The sequence below is a fragment of the Rhinopithecus roxellana genome, chromosome 17 (genome assembly GCF_007565055.1).
Source record: "Rhinopithecus roxellana isolate Shanxi Qingling chromosome 17, ASM756505v1, whole genome shotgun sequence".
NCBI classification, from domain to species: Eukaryota; Metazoa; Chordata; class Mammalia; order Primates; family Cercopithecidae; genus Rhinopithecus; species Rhinopithecus roxellana.
Genome location: NC_044565.1, coordinates 40,458,295 through 40,480,116, shown reverse-complemented (window position 1 = coordinate 40,480,116; position 21,822 = coordinate 40,458,295). Strand labels below are relative to the sequence as shown.

Below are 21,822 nucleotides of genomic sequence, written 5' to 3'. Positions count from 1 at the left end.
CTGGCCAGCATGGTGAAACCCTGTCCCTACTAAAAATCCAAAAAATATTAGCCTGGTGTGGTGGTGTGTGCCTGTAGTCCAGGCTACTCGGGGAGGCTGAAGCAGGAGAATCTCTTGAACCCAGGAGGCAGAGGTTGCAGTGAGCAGAGATTGTGCCACTGCACTCCAGCCTGGAGACTCTGTCTCAATTTAAAAAACAAACAAACAAACAAACAAAAACAAAACAAAAAAAAAACGGTCTCTGTGGCTCACGCCTGTAATCCTAGCACATTGGGAGGCCGAGGCGGGCCGATCACCTGAGGTCAGGAGGCGAGACTAGCCTGGCCAACATGGTGAAACCCCGTCTGTACTAAAAGTACAGAAATTAGCCGGGCGTGGTGGTGGGCGCCAGTAGTCTCAGTTACTCGGGAGGCTGAGGCAGGAGAATCACTTGAAACCGGAAGGCGGAGGTTGCAGTGAGCTGAGATCGCGCCACTACACTCCAGTCTGGGCGACGGAGCGAGACTTTCTCTCAAAAAAAAAAAAAAAAAAAAGGAATGCAGCAAAGCTAGTTATTCTGTTATCTTTACCTTAAATCAGTGGCTATAAATGTAAATATTTACCAAAAAAAAAAAAAAAAGTCTTCTAACCAGGAAAACTACCAAAATGCTTAATTAAATTTCTAATAATCCAGCCACTGGTTCCTAACTGGAATGGGGTATATTACCATTTCCTGAGGAGCTTTTTCACCAGCTGCTTCCTCCCTTCACCATTTGTATTTAAGAGACTTGACCGGGCACGGTGGCTCACGCCTGTCGTCCCAGCACTTCGGGAGGCCAAGGCTGGCGGATCACGAGGTCAAGAGATGGAGACCATCCTGGCCAACATGACGAAACCCTGTCTCTACTAAAAATACAAAAATTAACTGGGTGTGATGGTGAACGCGTGTAGTCCCAGCTACACGGGGAGGCTGAGGCAGGAAACTCTCTTAACTCAGGAACAGAGGTTGCAGTGAGCAGAGATTGCACCACTGAACTCTGGCCTGGCAACAGAGTGAGACTCCATCTCAAAAAAAAAAAAAGCCTTTAATCTAGAATTGTCATTTAGAGAGACAGATTGGGATTACTTATTTTAACTATTGTCTGCTTAGTCGTTTATTTAGAATTGTCTTAGTACTGTAATGATGCAAAACACAGTTTTCTTTCCTTAAACATACCTCATGGGAGAGGACAGGTTTGCTAAACTGCAGCATCAGGCAGCATCTCCTTTTCTGTATGCCTGAAAGCTCACTCATTATGCCTTTAGGAAGTAAGTTTAGTACTCTGCAGTAGTAAATTTTTTATCTTTCAAAATCTTTTAAAATTAAATATTTGTTCATAACAAGCATTGAACTCTTTTTAAAGTAACTTTTCTAATAACAAATGCTCTCATTAATCATTTAAAAAGTTTTCTAACTATTACTTGTGTATGCAATTAATTATAGTCTCAATTATCTTTTTCCCTGATTTAGTCAAGGAGAAGATTGCATATGTCATATCTTTAACTGGAGTCTTTTTACTTTATATGAATCTAACGCCAGAGTAAATTTATTGTGCATTTTCTCCATAACCTAAGTTTTAACATTGAATTTTCTTTATTTTGTGTATCTAACCCATAAGCTATAATAAGGTTGTATTAAATTATTCTTGTTACAGTAATGTCCTCCTTTAAGGTGAGAAGGAGCCTGTTCAGAGGAGATTGGGGTACTCATCTAAAGGATAATCTAATTTCTTTCTTTTTTTTTTTAGAGCCAGGAAATGTCATTTCAATTCTTATTTCTTCGGAGTTTTTAAAAATGGATTCACTGGTAAGTATTGACTTAAAAAATCAAAGTGCTTATGTTCACTTATGCTTTCTTTTCCTTCAAGTATCTCAAAAATTCTGAGACACTTTATTAAAATTATTGTTAATTTAAAAAACAATTTAAAAATTGTTAATTCAAGGGTATAATTTCTTTTTTTTTTGAGACAGAGTCTCTCTCTGTCGCCCAGGCTGGAGTGATCTCAGCTCACTGCAACCTCTGCTTCCCTGGCTCGAGTGATCCTCCTACCTCAGCCTCCCGAGTAGCTTGGACTACAGGCGCATGCCACTACACTCGGCTAATTTTTCTATTTTTTATAGAGACGGAGTTTTGCTATGTTGCCCAGGCTGGTCTCGAACTCCTAATCTCAAGCAATCCACCTGCCTTGGCCTCCTAAAATGCTGTAATTACAGGTGTGAGCCACCACACGCAGCCGGAATACTCCTTTTCTATGTTAGCAGATGTGATGTGAAGTTTGTTTATTTGACTCTTCGGAATTTGTACTAGTCCCTGTATTCTTTTATTTTTTAAATTAAACAGAGATGGGGTGGGGTAGTCTTGCTATGTTACTCAGGCTGGTCTCAAACTCCTGGGGCTCAAGTGATCCTCCTGCCTCAGCCACCTGAAGTGCTGGGATGTAGGTGTGAGCCACCATGCCTGGCCAATTCTCTGTATTCTTTCTACTGGTTAGCTCTTCCCCATTTAGCCCAGCTGATATCAGTTGCTTCAGGGCAGGGTTACAGAAAAAAAGCAGAGACTAAATGAGTTTTTGAGTTTTGAAATTTTTGAAACCTTTGAATTTTGAAATCTAAGTCCTAAAGGATAATTTTTATGCTGTAAGCATAAATATTTGGAAGAATACATGATTTTCCTCTCTTTACTTTTAAAGTAAATAAACATACCTCAGGTTGGAGAGAGAGAGGATGTAAGGAAGAGAGCAAACCCACCATAACTGTGAAAATTCTGAATTGACTGAAATTTTGTTTCTGACACCCAGGGAAAAGGAGGCTTAAAGTTCTAACTAAGTTTAATTATAAGAAGTTACAGACCCAGCACAGTGGCTCACGCCTGTAATCCTAGCACTTGGGAGGCCAAGGCAGGTGGATCACGAGGTCAGGAGTTCAAGACCAGCCTAGCCAACATGATGAAACCCTGTCTCTACTAAAAATACAAAAATTAGCCAGGCGTGGTGGCAGGCACCTGTGAGCCCAGCTACTAGGAATGCTGAGGCAGGAGAATCGCTTGAACCCAGGAGGCGGAGGTTGTAGTGAGCTGAGATTGTGCCACAGCACTCCAGCCTGGGTGACAGAAGACTCCATCTCAGAAAAAAAAAAAAAAAAAAGTAGTTACATATTCTGTACACTTGAGTTTTTAGACTAAGATTTATACCTGCCGCAATTTTAAAAGATGCATTATTATTATTTGAAATATTCTAAAGAAGGTTGAAAATGATTTTTTAGGTATGTATATATGTTGTTACAAATTTGACCTGCTGGATTGCCTTTGGAACAGTATAGATTAAGTCAAATAGGCAAAACCCAGTTAGTGCCTAGCAATATGTGGGTTAGACTTTTGATTAATTTTGTCTTTGAACGGTATTGCTATGACGTTGTCCTACATGGTACTATTTTCAACATTTATTTTCTGTGATTTTTTAGGTTGAACAGTGTATTCAGTATTGCCACAAAAATATGAATGCCATAGTAGCTACTCCATGCAACATGAACTGTATTAATGCAAATCTTCTCACACGTATAGCTGATCTATTCACACACAATGAAGTTGACGATTTAAAGGACAAAAAAGATAAATTTAGAAGGTAATTTCAAAAATTTAATTTTAAACCTAATATTCCTGTTAAAAGAAATATATTTCTATTTCATGTGAGTGAAGTATTCTTTTTTTTTTTTTTTTTTTTTTGAGAAAGGTTTTCACTCTATTGTTCAGGCTGGAGTTCAGTGGCGCAATCTTGGCTCACTGTAGCCTCAACCTCCTGAGCTCAAGTGATTCTCCCACCTCAGCCTCCGAAGTAGCTGGGACTACAGGCGTGCACCACCATGCCCAGCTAACTTAAAAAAAAATTAACTTTTTGTAGAAACAGGGTCTCACTTTGTTTCCCAGGCAACAAAGTTGCCCAGTTTTTGAAATTAATTTTTACTCTCTCTTTTCATTTATAGTTAGCTTATTATTATTATTTTGAGATGGTCTGTCTCTGTTGCCCAGGCTGGAGTACAGTAGCAAGATCTTAGCCACAACTTTCACCTTCAGGCTCAAGTGATCCTTCCACCTCAGTCCAAGTAGGTGGAACCACAGGCACACGCCACCATGCAGAGCTAATTTTTGTATTTTTTGTAGAGATGGGGGTTTGCCACGTTGCCCAGCCTGGTCTTGAATTCCTGGGCTCAAACGATCCAACTGCCTTGGCCTCCCAAAGTGCTGGGATTACAGGTGTGAGCCACCATGCCTGGACAAAATACTCTATTTTTAGAATATATTTAGAAATATATTTCTATTTTATTTTAAATGAAGTAAGTAAAGTGAAGTAAAATTTATCCAGAGCCAATGGCTCAAGATAAAAATTAGTAATTAGTTACTTTGTATAATGGACATATGAATATATAGTGATAGTGAATTATGTTAATTATGAAGCTACTACTGAAGAGGCTAAGGTAGATAATTACTTGAGGCAGGTGTTCAAAGCTGTAGGGCACTACTGTTATCCCTGTGAATAGCCACTGCATTCCAGCCTGGTCAATATAGTGAGACCCTTTTCTAAAAAACTAAAAATTATTAAAACATATCTTAGATAAAGGGAAAAGTGGTATGAAATGAGGTCAGCAGTAGTTATACCATTTAGGGGCTGTTTAGGTCATAGCCAGGAGGATATACTTTAGGTGTGAATGAAAGCAGGGGAGTGATGTGATCTGATTTGTTTTTAAGATACCATTTTGGTTGCTATGTGGAGAATAGATGTTAGGGATTTAAGAAGCAAGGAGACCTGTTCAGAGGCTGGTGTAGTAGTCTGTTGAGAAATGAAAGGGTTTGCACTAGGGTAGAAACAGCAGAGCTGGAAAGAAGTAGATGGACTCAGTTGTTAGATTTATGAATGTAATGATGTGGGAAGAGAGAGGATTCCAGGATAATTATTAGGTTTTCAGTTTGAGTAACTAAGTGGATGGTAGTGCTATTAATGGAGAAAGGAAACATTGGGAGGGGAAGGAATGGAGTAAGGGAAATCAAGAGATAGATTTAGGTCTTTTTGAGATTATTTAACATACTTCTTGGACATTCAAGTAGGTTGACAAGTAGATACCTGGATATATTAGTCTGGAGTTTAGGTCAAAGGTCAGGACTTAAAATAGAAATTTAAAAGTAGATGAGATTTGAAACCATGGAACTGGATGAGACCATACTTTTTTTGTATGTCCTGTTCAATAAATCTTTGCCTCCCTAAAAGTGGTGAAGACATTGTCCTATGTTTTTCTGTTATTCATCTTGAATTAATTTTTTTTATATGGTATGAGGTAGGGATCAAGGTTCATTTTCTTTTTTTCTCAAATAGATATCTAGTTGACACAATACCATATGTTAAAAAGACCATCCTTTTCCCCACTGAATTGCAGTGGTACGTTTACTATATGTTTCTGAATTGTCCTTTTTGTTCTGTTGATTTCTTTGTCTATCCTTGTATCAGTAGCACACTGTCACACTGTCTTTTTTTTTTTGAGACAGAGTTTCACTCTTGTCACCCAGGCTGGAGTGCAATCATGAGATCTCAGCTCTCTGCAACCTCCGCCTCCCAGGTTCAAGCAATTCTGCCTCAGCCTCCCAAGTAGCTGGGATTATAGGCACCCACCACTACGTCCAGCTAATTTTTCTATTTTTAGTAGAGATGGGGTTTCACCATGCTGGCCAGGCTGGTCTCAAACTCCTGACCTCAGGTGATCCACCCGCCTTGGCCTCCCAAAGTGCTGAGATTACAGACGTGAACCACCACACCCAGGCAACACACTGTCTTAATTATGATAGCCTTATAATAATTTTTGGCATCTGGTAATTTAAATTCTCAAGTTTTGCCTATCTTCAAGATTGTAGTGTTCTCTATTAAGTTTTTGGCATTTCTATATAAATTTGATAATCAGCTTACCCATTTTCTCTTTCTCACAAACACATAAACATGCTAGAATCTGGGATTCATGTAATCTGTAGATCAATTTAGGAAGATTTAATGTTTTAATAATACTGTGTCTTTCAATCCATGAATATGGTATAACCTTCCATTAATTTGAATTTATTTCACCAATGTCTTGTAGTTTTCAGTGTAGAGATATTTTTCCTTTTTTATTTATTTTATTTTATTTTTTGAGACAGGGTCTTGCTCAGTCACCCAGGCTGGAGTGTAGTGGTACGTACAGTCATGGCTTACTGCAGCCTCAAACTCCTGGGCTCAAGCATCCTCCCACCTTGACCTTCCAAAGTTTTGGAATTACAGGTGTGAGCCACCATACCCAACCTCCTTTTTAAAATTAAACTTATTCCTAGGTATTTAATATTGTTGGTGCTATTGTAAATGCTACTTTAATTTATTTCATTTTTTAATTGTTAGCAAGATAGTATTGATAAAGGCTACCGAATATTTAGATTCACCAGAAGAGAAGTAGCCAGTTAAGAGCCTGAGAAGGAGGAGCCAGTGAAGTAGAAAGGAAGGCAGAAGGAAAGAAGGTTTCCAAAGGAAGATAATGATTAAGTGACCAAATATGTGGAATGCTGCTATCACATAGAGTAAGATGGGGACAGAAATGTGACCAAGTGGATTTAGAAAATTTTTTTCCAGATGTTTTACTTTGAATGATTGCTGAAAAAATTGGCAGTATCTATTAGGGATAGGTAGGCTCAAGAGAGGATTTTTTGTTTTTTTAGGAAGGGAGATACTAGATTATGTTTATATGCTGATCAGAGTGATCCATTAGGAATAAATTAATAATTCAGAGGATTATTCAAGAATTTAATCCTGGCTGGTCGCAGTGGCTCACGCCTGTAATCCCAGCACTTTGGGAGGCTGAGGCAGGTGGATCATGAGGTCAGGAGATCGAGACCATCCTGGCTAACACAGTGAAACCCCGTCTCTACTAAATATACAAAAAAAAAATTAGCCGGGCGTGGTGGTGGGTGCCGGTAGTCTCAGCTACTCGGGAGGCTGAGGCAGGAGAATGGCGTGAGCCCGGGAGGCAGAGCTTGCAGTGAGCCAAGATCGTGCCACTGCACTCCAGCCTGGCAGAGTGAGACTCCGTCTCAAAAGAAAAAAAAAAATTTAATCCTTAAGGGGAATGAGACAGAGAGGAATTATTCAAGAGCTAAATAATTGAAAACAGGAATGGAATTCTAAATCCAGATTTGACTTTTAATAACAGAAGACATTACACAAGGAAAAATGGAGACAGGTAGGATATATATTTAGAATTAAAGACATACTTAGAAGACTCAACTTCAGTTATATTATGCATAATAACAATTAACGTTTATTGAATGCTTAACACTATATCTAGTACTCTTTAAAAACATCACTTAACCCTCATAAAACTTTATGAGATTGGACATACTAGCCACACTTTATAGTTGAGAAAACAAGGTTCAAAGAGGTTAAGTAGTTGCTAAAGATCATTTATCTAGTTATTGGTAGGCCTGGGTTGTTAAGTTCTCAAAATCTTTAATGTGGGATATTCCAGTAACAAAGGACTAAAGGAGGCCAGGCAAGGTGGCGCAAGCCTGTAATCTCAGGACTTCGGGAGGCCAAAGCAGGAGGATTACTTGAAGGCCAGAAGTCTGAGGCCAGCCTGGGCAACATAGCCAGCCCCAATCTCTACAGATTTTTTTTTTTTTTTTTCAATTAACTGAGTGTGGTGGCACACAGTAGTCCTAGCTACTTGGGAGGCTGATATGGGAGATGGCCTGAGCCCAGGAGTTTGAGGCCCAGGAGTCTGAGGCAGCACTGCACTCCAGCCTGGGTGATGGAGCAAGACCCTGTCTCTAACAAAATAAAATAAGGCCGGGCGCAGTGGCTCATGCCTGTAATCCCAGCACTTTGGGAGGCCAACATGGGTAGATCACGAGGTCCGGAGATCAAGACTATCCTGACCAACATGGTGAAACCCCGTCTCTACTAAAAATACAAAAAATTTGCTGGGCGTGGTGGTGCACACCTGTAGCCCCAGCTACTTGGGAGGCTGAGACAGAATAATCACTTGAACCCAGAAGGCAGATGTTGCAGTGAGCAGAGATCACACCATTGCACTCCAGCCTGGGCAACACAGTGAGACTCCGTCTCAAAAAATAAATAAATAATAAAATACAATTTAAAAATGACTAAAAGATAGCTATTTATCAATCTTATTTTTATGAGAAAATAGATGATTGATCAAGCAGTTTTGATCAGAACTGCTTAATTTTATTTACTTAGATGATAATAAACTGTTGTTTATTTACTTACAACACTAAAAATGTGTTACAAACTCTCAAAGAGAGCCACTAAGGATTTATTAATCTTATTTTACAAATGCACAGATTGGTTTGTTTATTTTCAACATTATAAAGTAAATGTAGAAAGTTAATATTTTGGTCATTTGTTGTTAATAGCAAACTTTTTTGTAAGAAGATTGAAAGACTGTTTGATCCTGAGTACTTGAATCCAGATTCTCGGAGTAATGCAGCAACATTGTATAGGTATGCTAACATGTTTTTTTCTTTGATGTGCTTTATAATGCAGCTATATTCTTTAATTTACTACATTTACATTCTTCTTCCTGGATGTTTTTTGTATTTTCTTTGTTTATAGATGCTGTTTATGTAAGAAACTTTTAACAAAAGAAACAGAAAGAAGAATTCCTTGCATTCCTGGAAAAATCAATGTGGATCGACATGGAAATATTGTCTATATTCACATAAGGTGTCGTGAAGATAAAATATATTTATATATATGCATTTGTTATTGTTGTTATTGTTGTTGTTTTGGAGACGGAGTCCTACTCTGTCACTCAGGCTGGCATGCAATGGCGTGGTCTTGGCTAACTGCAACCTCCCCCTCCCAGGTTCAAGTGATTCTCCTGCCTCAGCCTCCCGAATGGCTGGGACTACAGGTGCATGCCACCACACCCAGCTAATTTTGTATTTTTAGTAGAGATGGGATTTCACTATGTTGGCCAGGCTGGTCTCGAACTCCTGACCTCGTGATTCACCCACCTCAGCCTCCCAAAGTGCATATTTATAAAAATATAACTACTTTTATAAGGAATGGGATAACATCTTTTTTGCATGTGATCCAACTTTAATTTAGAAAAATACTTTCAAAATGAGGTAGTTGTTAGTACCTTTTATTTACTGGGTAAATGTCATAATGTTTTAAACTTTATTAAAATGATAAAAAATATTGTATGTTCATCTGAAAGGTATTCTGGTTAGTGCCTTTAAAATGCTGTCTTTTTCACTAACAGATTTTAGTTATCTGTACAAATGTTATATTGAATTTTACAAGAGAACCAAATTTACTTTCTGGTAAATTTTGGTGGGGAAAATTGTCTTTAGCGTTGGATTTTCTGTCATCTATTTGTTCTTCATACTTTGTCAGTATTTCATTAATATATAGGCTGGGCACTGTGGCTTACACCTGTAATCCCAGCACTTTGGGAGGCCAAGGCAGGTGGATCACCTGAGGTCAGGAGTTCGAGACCAGCTTGACCACTGTGGTGAGACCCTGTCTCTACTAAATACAAAAAACTAGTCGGGCATGGTGGCAGGCGCCTGTAGTCTCAGCTACTTGGGAGGCTGAGGCAGGGGACTTGCTTGAACCAAGGAGGCAGAGGTTGCAGTGAGCCGAGATCATGCCACTGCACTCCAACCTGGCAACAGAGCAAGACTCCGTCTCAAAAAACTAAATAAATAAGATAAAAATTAGCCGGGCATGGTGGTGCACACCTGTAACCCCAGCTACTTGGGAGACCAAGGCAGGAGAATCGCTTGAGCCCAGGAGGCGGAGGTTGCAGTGAGCTGAGATCACGCCATTGCACTCCAGCCTGGACAACACGAGTTAAATTCCGTCTCAAAACAGTAAAATAAATAAATACGTAATACATATTTCTCTTTGTATTCAAAACAAGTTCTCATTCTGAGTTGAGAGTGGGTGTTGTAACTTGGTATAATGTCTCAGGAGGCAGAAACCTCAAAATGTGTATTCTTTGACAACATCCTTCATCCAGTATCATTCAGGCTGAAATGCAGCGGTGTGATCGTAGCTCACCGCAGCCTTGAACTCCTGGGCTCAAGAGATCTTCTTGGCTGTATTCTCAGCATTTTGGGAGGCTGAGGTGAGAGGATTACTTGAGGCCAGGAGTTTGAGACCAGCCTGGGCAACATAGCCAGACCCCATCTCTACAAAAAAAAAATAAAAATTAGCTGAGCATGGTAATCCTAGCTAGGAGTCTGAGGCAGGAGGATCATTTGATCCCAGGAGTTTTGAGGTTGCATTGAGCTAGGAGCATGCCACTGAACTGAAGTCTGGACAACAGAGCAAGACCTTGTTTCTTAAAAACAAAGTTATAAAAAAGTATATACATACATAAAAGTTGTTAGTGGTTAAAAAAATAGGATGTTCACTAAAACATTAATTGTGGTGTTACCTTTCAGTGATAGTATTACAGATGATTTTAATTTTTTGTTCTTTTTTCTATATTACAAATTTACAGCATGCACTGTTATGAAAGAAACCCTACAAATGTTAAATTTCATATATATATATTTGATATATATATATATACACACCTATTAGTAGTACATGAAAAAGTAATTGATATTAACCTCAACATCCATGTCAGCAGTTGATGTATACCTTTTTTTTTTTTTTTTTTTTTTTTTAAGAGACAGTCTTTGTTGCTCAGGCTGGAATGCAGTGAATGCAGTGGTGCGATCATAGCTCACTGCAGCCTTGAACTCCTGGACTCTCAAGGCTCCCATATCAGCCTCCTGAGCTGGGACCATGGGTGCGCACCACCATGCCTGGCAACCTGGCAATTGTGTGTGTGTGTGTGGGTGTGTGTGTGCATGCGCACAGGGTTTCACTGTGTTGCCAAGGCTGGTCTTCAACTACTGGCCCAGGCCTCAAGCAGTCCTCCCACTTCAGCCTCTCAAAGTGCTAGGATTACAGGTGTGAGCCACCATTCCCGGCAGATGTATACATTGAAAAAATTGTTTTTAAATTAATTTTTTTTTTTTAGATAGAGTCTCGCTCCGTCACCCAGGCTGGAGTGCAATGGCGCAATCTTGGCTCACTGCAACCTCCACCTCCCGGGTTCAAATGATTCTTCTGCCTCAGCCTCAGTCTCCCGAGTAAACCTCTCTGACCTAAAATTACTTTTAAGACAAATGTGCCTGTGTAATTTGTAATAACATCGTGACATTTTATTTTTGAGCTAAGCACAAAGCCGGCAAAGTTAGAAAAGACTGAAATAAAGACTTAAAAGAATCAGGTCTATAATCCCAGCAGTTTGGGAGGCTGAGTCAGGAGGACTGCTTCAGGGCAGGAGTTTAAGACCGGCCTGGGCAACATAGCGAGACCCCCTTCTCTACAAAAATTTTTTTATATTAGCCAGGTGTAGATTTGGCACAGTGGCTCATGCCTGTAATCCTAGCCCTTTGGGAGGCTGAGGCGGGTGGATCACCTGAGGTCAAGAGTTCAGGACCAGCCTGGCCAACGTGGTAAAACCCTATCTCTACTAAAAATACAAAAATTAGCCAGGCATGGTGGCATGCACCTGTAATCCCAGCTACTCGGGAGGCTGAGGCAGGAGAATCGCTTGAACCCGTCAGGGCAGAGGTTGCAGTGAGCCAATATCATGACCCTTCACTCCAGCCTGGGCGAAAGAGTGAAACTTGGTCTAAAAAAAAAAAAATTAGCCAGGTGTGATGACACATACCTGTAATCCCAGGTACTCAGGAGGCTGAGGTGGGAGGATCACTTGAACCAAGGAGTTTGAGTTTGCCAGTAAGCTATGATGATTGCACCACTGCACTCCAGGCTGGGTGACAGAGTATGACCCTGTCTCAAAAACAAAACAAAACAACAACAACAACAAAAAAAACAAACTTGAGTTGTATATGACCATAGCAAATATGGTTTTGAGCCTTTGCTATTTTTTAACTTTATATTATTTAATTAAAAAATCTATATTACGAAGACCTGATTGTATATTCTGTATCGCTCAATTACTAAAAAATACTTGAAAATAGTGTAAAATACTAATACATTAATGAAATGTTAGTAGTGCATTAGTGACATAAAGTACTAATACATTAATGATTCTAATGTCTAGAATCACCAGTCCTATAACATATGCATTTAGAATAAAGCTTCCATTTAACATATGCCTAATTCCCAACTGTTGGCCTGTTCAAACTATATTTAATTTGTAATCCTGTATCTAGCTTTGCAAAATAATTTGATATTCAAATAATTCATACCTTTTCCTGTTGTCCACCAAATATACAAACCCTGTCTTTACTAAAAATACAAAATTAGCCGGCTGTGGTGGCACACGCCTGTAATCCCAGCTAGTTGGGAAGCCAAGGCAGGAGAATTACTTGAATCCTGGAGGTGGTGGTTGCAGTGAGCCAAGATCATGCCATTGCACTCCAGCCTGGGCAACAAGAACAAAACTCCATCTCAAAAAAGATAATAAATAAATAAAGCAAATCATTTGTATCACTTGCTTGTAAAATTGAGGCTCTTTCCCCAGAGATAAGACATGGGATGTTCATGAGTAGTTTGAATAGTCTTTTCGAAGAATTAAAATCTTGGAGAGATGTATACTGGCGATTGTGGGGAACAATCAACTGGCTGACTTGTTCAAGATGTTATCAGGTAAGTTTTTTTTTTTTAGTATCCTGTTCTGCAAATTTTGAGAGCAAGATTCTTTTGATATCTGCTGTTTAATCAATGTATTTAAACGTGTTTGGACAATATCCAACATCTTTTTAAAGAAACTAGTGGCAGCTGGGCATGGTGGCTCATGCCTGTAATCCCAGCACATTTAGAGGCCGAGGCAGGCAGATCGTTTTGGTCCAGGAGCTCAAGACCAGCCTGGGCAACATAGTGAGACTCCATCTCTTAAAAAATAAAACTAGGCCTGGTGCGGTGGCTCATGCCTGTAATCCCAGCACTTTGGGAGGCCGAGGTGGGTGGATCACGAGGTCAGGAGATCAAGACCATCCTGTCTAACATGGTGAAACCCCATCTCTTGTAAAAATACGAAAAATTAGCCAGGTGTGGTGGCACGTGCCTGTAGTCCCAGCTATTTGAGAGGCTAAGGCAGGAGAATCACTTGAACCTGGGAGGCAGAGGTTACAGTGAGCCGAGATTGCACCACTGCCCTCCAGCCTGGGCGACAGAGCAAGACTCCATCTCAAAAATAAAATAAAATACAAAATAAAACTAGTGGCAAAAGCAAGGGTGCTGCTAAACGTTTTTGCATCTGGCTTCATATCTCTTGACATGTTTCTTCTTTCTCTTTTTCTGTTTTTTTTTTTTTTTTTTTTTTTTTTTTTTTTTTTTTTTTTTTTTTTTTATTATTATACTTTAAGTTCTAGGGTACATGTGCATAACGTGCAGGTTTGTTACATATGTAAACTTATGCCATGTTGGTGTGCTGCACCCATCAACTCGTCAGCACCCATCAATTCATCATTTATATCATGTATAACTCCCCAATGCAATCCCTCCCTCCTCCCCCCTCCCCCCTCCCCATGATAGACCCCAGTGTGTGATGTTCCCCTTCCCGAGTCCAAGTGATCTCATTGTTCAGTTCCCACCTATGAGTGAGAACATGCGGTGTTTGGTGTTCTCTTCTTGTGATAGTTTGCTAAGAATGATGGTTTCCAGCTGCATCCATGTCCCTACAAAGGACGCAAACTCATCCTTTTTTATGGCTGCATAGTATTCCATGGTGTATATGTGCCACATTTTCTTAATCCAGTCTGTCACAGATGGACATTTGGGTTGATTCCAAGTCTTTGCTATTGTGAATAGTGCCGCAATAAACATACGTGTACATGTGTCTTTGTAGGTGCTGGTACCAAAACAGAGATATAGACCAATTCTTTTTCTGTTTTTTTATTTCCATTCCTGAAACAATCAAAGACTTGTTGAATTTTAGAAAAGTAACAGGTTTTGGCCGGGCATGGTGGCTCACGCCTGTAATCCTAGCACTTTGGGAGGTCGAGACAGGTGGATCACCAGAGGTCAGGAATTCGAGACCGGCCTGACCAACATGGAGAAACCCCATCTCTACTAAAAATACAAAATTAGCCAGGCGTGGTGGCGCATGCCTGTAATCCCAACTACTCAGGGTGCTGAGGCGGGAGAATCGCTTGAACCTGGCAGGCAGAGGTTGCGGTGATCCAAGATTGCACCATTGCACTCCAGTCTGGGAATGAGGAAAACTCAACCTCCAAAAAAAAAAAAACTCACTGGTTTTAAGTGATCAAATCCAGTTTTTCAATGAAAACAATTATATAAAAAAGTCCTTATTGCCTTCACTTGTTTTCAGCCAAACTATTTTCTCTGTTGTTCTATACATTTCTACAGAAATTCAGAAGCACGTTTGCAGATAGGATGCTATTGATGTGTGCCTTTGTTGTTATAACAATTTTGTTCCCAAAAAGTTTTTTTTATTAATGTTTATAATAAAAGCATAAGAAAACTTGCTATTTGTAGGAATCCTATAATAAACCCTTTTATGGAATAAATAGGTTTTTCTAAGTCACACTCATTCCTAATTAATCTTATGTAGAAATGTAGCGTTCTCGACATATAATTTCTTTTGAATCCTTGAAGTTTTCCTCTCCCCAGTACTTTTCCCCTCTCATTTGCGTGATAATTTTCAATAGAGGGAAGGAAGAACAGCCTGTCAGAATCGTCAGATTGGGATTTTAAACTGTTTAAGGTCCCACTCAATGGGTTCTACATTCCCACAATTTTAAAAAGGTTTGTTGAAGTATTATATACAGTAAAATTCATCCTTTTTGTGAGCTTCGACAATGCATACAATTGTATAACTACCTCTGCAATCAAAGCATGTAACACTTCCATCACCCTAAAAGAAATTTCTTTGTGCCTCTCTGTAGTCAATTCATTCCCCCACCCTAGCCTCTGGTAACCACTGGTCTGTTTATATATATTTAGTTTTGCCTTTTCCAGAACATCATATAAATGGAATCATATAGCATTTAGCTTTTCTAATCTAGCTTCTTTCACTTCAAAAAATGGATATAAAATCTATCCATGATGTTGTTTCATAAATTAGTTTGTTATTTTTTATGGCTAAGTAGTAATCTGTTGTATGACTATATCACAGTATGTTCAGACATTCGCCAGGTGGAGGATGTTTGTAGTGTTCTAGTGTGGGGCCATTATGAAGAAAGCTGCTATAAACATTTTCATACAGGTTTTCCTGTGAACATAGGATTTTATTTCTCTTGGATGTATTTATTTCTCTCTCTCTCTTTTTTTTTTTTTTTTTTGAGATGGAGTTTCACTCTTGTTGCCTGAGCTGGAGTGCTATGGCACCATCTTGGCTCACTGCAACCTCCACCTCCCGGGTTCAAGCAATTCTCCTGCCTCAGCCTCCCGAGTAGCTGAGATTACTGGCACACGCCAACACACCCGGCTAATTTTTTGTATTTTTAGTAGAAATGGGGTTTCACTGTATTAGCCAGGATGGTCTTGAACTCATGACCTCGGGTGATCTGCCTGCCTTGGCCTCCCAAAGTACTGGGATTACAGGCCTGAGCCACTGCGCCTGGCCTCTCTTCTTTCTTATTACCTAGGAGTAGGATTGCTGGTTTGTGTGGTTGTTTAACACTCGCCATGCCTAACAGTTTTCCAAAGTCCCAGAACCAGCTACGTATGAGAGTTCTAGTTGCCCCACATCTCAGTAGCAATTAATATTGTCAGGTTTGGATTTTTTTGTTAATCTAATAGGCATGTAAAGGTCCTCCTCACAATCAGAGTGTCGCTTATAATCAAGGATATCAAGCTTCTAAAATCTGACTTGCTCAACATGTCAGAATGCGGAAACTTTGAGAGATTATTTTCCTCTCCTTTACAGCAAATTAAATATTGATTGATTGATATTGAATATTTATTATAGAGCTCATAAACTCATAAAATAGTTTGTATGCAGAATATTGTATATAAGAGAATGTGCACCTTATAGTTTTTATAAGTTCTCAAATTTTTAAAATTAAAAACCATTATGTGAACATCATAATTGAAACTAACACTAAAAATTCTGAATTACAGACAACTAAAAATTCTGAATTATAGACTATTCTTTAATGCATTTATGTTAAAGATCAGTGCTTATCAAATCTCAGCAACTTCAGTACATCATGATATAAATAGAAAAAAAAGATCAGTGCTTAGAATTGTTAATGTTATGTTTTTGTTTGAATTATCTTACTAACTTGTTTTTTTTAACCTGTTCTCACTCAGAGTCCCTCTCCTCCCCTGACAGGACCCTATTCAGGGTTTCCCCTTCTTAAAGTCTCCCCCAGCGAGGAACTCTCTTGACAAGTGCCCGCTCCTGGTGCAATGCTATAGCTTTTCATCCCATCTCAGAGCCCCCCCCAAAAAGAAACAAGTGATCAGAGTACCAGTCAGGGTACCTCCCAAAAGCCCAGCGATCTCCCCTCCATCCAGTCCAAGGTATCACTTTTTCACCTTTTCTGGTCCTTTCCCCAACAGGGATTAATGGTATTACCCATTCAGGTCTTTCTTCACCCCAGGCCTTGTGGGACCGCCCTTAATCATCCAGTGGTAGTGCCCCCTTTTAGGATACACCACTGCCACTCACACAGAATCTCCACCCAGAAGCAATGACATCTGGGGTCTTTCCCCAGTCCCCTGGCATGGTATTTCTTACAAACTTTCTACCTCCCACTGACTAATGGAATTGCCCTCCCAATGGCTCCCCCACCCATGACACAAAAGCCCAACATCCCCTTCCTTTCTTTCCAGATAAAATGGTTTTACCTTCTCAAGGTCTCCTGCCTTCAAAACCCAACATTATCATCACCCACCAATGGTGCCCCCTGCACAGGCCCAAAAGTCTTGTCCCCTCTAGATCTGAGTAAGATATCATCTACTCAAGGATGCTCTCCCTAGCCCACAAGGCTAACAGAATCCAACCTTCAGAGCCCCGTAGTATCTCTGAATCCAATAATTTCACCACTCAGAGCCTCAGTTTCCCTTCTCCAAACCAACTTCTGGGACTCAGGGTCCATCCCAACCAACCTTTTCTCAGAGCTGGTGGCACAACCTCTGTCTACCCACCAGCCCCCAGCTGCCTAGCTCAGTGGTCTTTCCCATTGCAAGCAGCACCTGTGTCCACTGAAACTCTACTTAGACAGTGCCTGCACCATGTTCTTTTTTTTTCTTCTTCTTTTTTCCCGAGATGGGATCTTGTTACATTGCCCAGGCTGGCCTCGAATTCCTAGGTTCAAGCAGTTCTTCTGCCTCAGTCTCCCTAGTAGCTGGAGTGACAGGTGTGTACCATCACACCTGGCCCTATTTTACCAACTTGAAACCTGATGGTTAATTTGACAATTAAACCTTGATAAGCTTTTATCAAAGTTTTCAAAGCCAATGATTCAAAGTTACATCATAGTTTTTATTAATACTGGTGCTAAATATTTACCTTAAAAATGCATCAAGGGACCAGGCATGGTGGCTCATGCGTGTAATCCCAGCACTTTGGGAGGCCAAGGCAGGCGGATCACCTGATGTCAAAAGTTCAAGACCAGTCTGACCAACATGGCAAAACCCTGTCTCTACTAAAAATAGAAAAATTAGCCAGGTATGGTGGTGCATGCCTGTAATCCCAGCTACTCAGCAGGCTGAGGCAGGAGAATCGCTTGAATCTGGGAGGTGGAGGTTGCAGTGAGCCGAAATGGCACCACTTCACTCCGGCCTGGGCAATAGAGTGAGATTCCGTCTCAAAAAAAAAATGCATCAAGGAATAACCAAATGAAGCAAAATTTTATTTTTCTTTGGAAAACATTTGAGGTGATTGGCCAATTGTAAAATTGAATGTATATCAAGATCAGTTTAATTCATCTGAATTTTGCTTAAGGTGATTTCATTTTTTGCTCTCTAATAGCTTTATTCAGGTGGAATTACATGCCATGAAATTTACTCATTTTGTTTTTTTATTTTTATTTTTTTAAGTTAGGTTGTGTTCAGAATTTACTCTTTTTAAATCTGCAGTTCACTTTTTTTTTTTGTAAATTTAGAGTTCTACAGTCATCACCATCATCCAATTTTAGCACATTTCTATCACCTCAAAAAGATCCCTTGTGCCCATTTGCTGCTGTTCCACATTATAACCTTCTACCCCTGGCAACCACTGATCTATTTTGTGTCTGTATAGATTGGCTTTTTCTGCATATTTCATATAAATGGAACATATAATATTTGGTCTTAAGTATTTTTGAAATGTAAAACTTTGTTGTGGAAATAGTAGTTGATTTTATCTATTTCTTTCTCAGGCCTTTCTCTGTATTGAATTTTCACATTGTCAGTACCACTCAGAAGCAGTGGTTTATCCTACTGCAGCAAGTTCATTGAGTACTGTTGGCACTGGAATTTATCCCTGTTGTAACCAAAAGGTTCTTCGGTTTGATCCTACTCAGCTTACAAAGGTGAATTTTGAATATTGCCCTTTTGTAGCTTCAGTTTTTAAAGTATAACAGTAATACATTAATGTATAAAAGACTTCCAACAATACATAAATAAGTATAGGAAGAAGAAGTTCCTCTTTATAATACTGTCCCATTTTCCATCTCTTCTTAGAGATAATTACTGTAAATGGTTTCCTTTCAGACCTTCTTTTGTACCTTTCAGGCACAAATTATATATTTTTCTTTGTTTTTTGGAGGTTTTTGTTTTTTGTTTTTTGAGATGGGGTCTCCCTCTGTCGCCCAGGCTGGAGTGCAGTGGTGCCATCCCGGCTCACTCCAGCCTCTGCCTCCCAGGCTCAAACAATCCTCCCACCTCAGCCTTCCGAGTAGCTGGGACTCCAGGCACATGCCACCATACTCAGTAATTTTTTGTATTTTTTTTTTTTTTTTTTTTTTTTTCTGAGACGGAGTCTCGCTCTGTCACCCAGGCTGGAGTGCTGTGGCCGGATCTCAGCTCACTGCAAGCTCCGCCTCCCAGGTTCACGCCGTTCTCCTGTCTCAGCCTCCCGGGTAGCTGGGACTACAGGCGCCGCCACCTCACCCGGCTAGTTTTTTGTATTTTTTAGTAGAGACGGGGTTTCACCGTGTTAGCCAGGATGGTCTCGATCTCCTGACCTCGTGATCCGCCCATCTCGGCCTCCTAAAGTGCTGGGATTACAGACTTGAGCCACTGAGCCCAGCCAATTTTTTGTATTTTTGTTAGAAACGGGGTTTCGCCATGTTGCCTAGGCTGGTCTTGAACTCGTGAACTGAAGTGATCTACCTGCTTTGGCCTCCCAGAGTGCTGGGATTACAGGTGTGAGCCGCCACACCCAGACTTATATATGATTTTTTGTTTTGGAAACCAGATCATACTAATAATACTCTATAATTTGCCTTTTTTACTCAACAACGTAACTAGGGTATCTTTCTGTGCCATTTTATTTAACTGCTGTATAATATTCCAAGCTATGTATATATCACAATTTAACCATTCTCCTATTAATGAACACTTAGGTGGTTTCTAGACTGATGGTATTACTGTGTTGCAGTGAATATCCTTGCACATATATATTGATGCAGTGTGTGAGTATTGCTATAGGTTAGATTCTCTGATCACAAACACTTTTGAAAATGTTCTGTAATTAAATGTCATATGTGAATGAAAGGAACCTAAAGCTCTTTATCATCATCCATACAAAAAATACAAAGCACCAAAGATGTGCCATACACTGTGCAAGGTGGAGGATAGCATGTAAACTTGGATCATTTATGCCTTTGTGGAACTTATAGCTGAAGCAGTAATACCAAAAGGAAAAAAAGCACCCAAAGAAATGTTTGAAGACACATACAGGGCCCTAAATGTCTATAATAGGCTGGTATGATTCAGCCTATTATGATGTCAAGGAAATCCTCAAAGGAGTTGGCATTAGGTTGAGATCTGAAGGATTCATAGGAGTATGTGAGGTGAAGAGGAAAGGAAAGAGTGTTCTAGTCAGAACAGCAAGGTCAGAAGGAACACAGTGAGTAAAAGAGACTGACAGCCTGAGGCTGTCGTAGAAAACATGCATAGTTCAAGACAAGTCTGGAAAGGTAGGTAGGTATCAGTCCATGCAGGAGCAGGACGTCATAAGCCATGTTCAAGTTTTTCTTTTATCTCCATTTTGAAAATATCAGTTGCAGTGTGGAGAATGCACACTTGAGGGGTAGTCAGTGGAATCACGTACAAAAGGAAGTTATCATAGTAGTCTTAGAGACAGATGATGGTACCAGAGCAGTGAAGATTAAGAGAAGTGGATGAATTTAATATTTAAGAGATGAAACTGAAATTATCTGACAGATTGTATTGCAGAGGGAGAGGGGGAAGGATGACTCAGTTTCTTGTTGGCGCTACTGGATAGCTGGTGGTGCTATTCACTGAAGAGGAAGCAGCAGACGGAAATCAGGTTTCGAGAGACTTGTGAGTTCTGTTTGGATATTTTGAGTTTGAGGTGCTTTCTGAGATAACCAGGCAGAGACCGTTAGATATATGATTTTGGGAGCTCAGACAAGTGGTTAGGCTGGAGATAATAACACATAAGTTTTCTTGCAATGGATGATAGTTAAAGCCAGCAGGTATAGGTGAGCATATGAAAAGCAGAGGGAAACTACAGCTATGGCTGGATGAAGCAGCATGAGCCTGCAAAGGAGAATGGTCAGGGGCAGCCAGAATGATAGGAGAAAAATTGAGGATGTTGAGGGAGTAATATTAAAGAAAGAGGAGTGGACTGTGGTGCCTAGTATGGCTAAGAGGTCAAATAAAATAATGAAAGAACTGTGTCCTTTGGCCTTAGTGACAGGGAATTCATAGGTGTGAAGAGCTGTTTTGGTGGAGTGCTAGATCCAGAAGCCAGGTTTGTATGGGTTGAAAAATGAGTGAGAGATTAACAAATGGCAACAGTATATATGACATCTCTTTTGGGAAATTTGAGAAAAGGAGGAGATAGATTAGTAATTTAGGTTATGAATATTTGTTTAGTGTTTTGGGGGTTGTTTTTTGTTTGTTTGTTTGAGAAGGAGTCTCACTGTTTCCCAGGCTGGAATGCAGTGGCACGATCTCAGCTCACTGCAATCTCTGCCTCCCGGGCTCAAGCGATTCTCCTGCCTCAGCCTCCCAAGTAGCTGGAATTACAGGCACGTGCCACCATCCCTGGCTAATTTTTGTATTTTTAGTAGAGAGGGAGTCTCACCATATTGGCCAGGCTAGTCTCGAACTCCTGACCTCAAATGACCCGCCCGTCTGGGCCCCCCAAAGTGCTGGGAATACAGGTGTGAGCCACCATGCCTGACCTTGTTTCTGTTTTGATACGAGAGAACCTTTTAAAAGTCAGTGGGAAGGATCCAGCTGAGAAGGAGAGGTTGATGGTATAAGGTGAGAAGGCAGGGTAGGGTGGGACCTTAACCACATTTAGTGGTATTAATTTCGACAAGACGGTGGACAGCTCCTCTCTTACAACAGGAGAGAAGAGTAGAATGGTTGTAGATATTAGTAAAATTGTGTTTTTGTCATTTAGTTGATAACTTATTCCAATCCAATACTTTTTCTGTTCTCTAAAAAGTAGAAGATTAAGCCATCCACTAAGAATAAGGGGGAAAAGGGAAGGTTCCAAGGTTTGAGGGAAGTGTGGAAGGTTTGAAATAGTATTTTGAAAAATAGAAGAGTGAATTTTCCAGAGAAAATGTATACTGTCAGGAAGTTTGAG

At 40.1% G+C, this 21,822-nt stretch overlaps 1 protein-coding gene across 1 annotated transcript in view; it reads left to right on the top strand.

The window, feature by feature from the left end:
- Positions 1–21,822, top strand: part of KIAA1841 (KIAA1841 ortholog) — a 58,529-nt gene that overhangs the window by 13,195 nt on the left and 23,512 nt on the right. Inside the window, 7 exon segments of the mRNA XM_010377470.2 lie at positions 1,767–1,825; positions 3,478–3,638; positions 8,453–8,539; positions 8,652–8,762; positions 12,601–12,625; positions 12,627–12,725; positions 18,410–18,562. Coding sequence (XP_010375772.2) covers positions 1,767–1,825; positions 3,478–3,638; positions 8,453–8,539; positions 8,652–8,762; positions 12,601–12,625; positions 12,627–12,725; positions 18,410–18,562 — 695 coding nt within the window.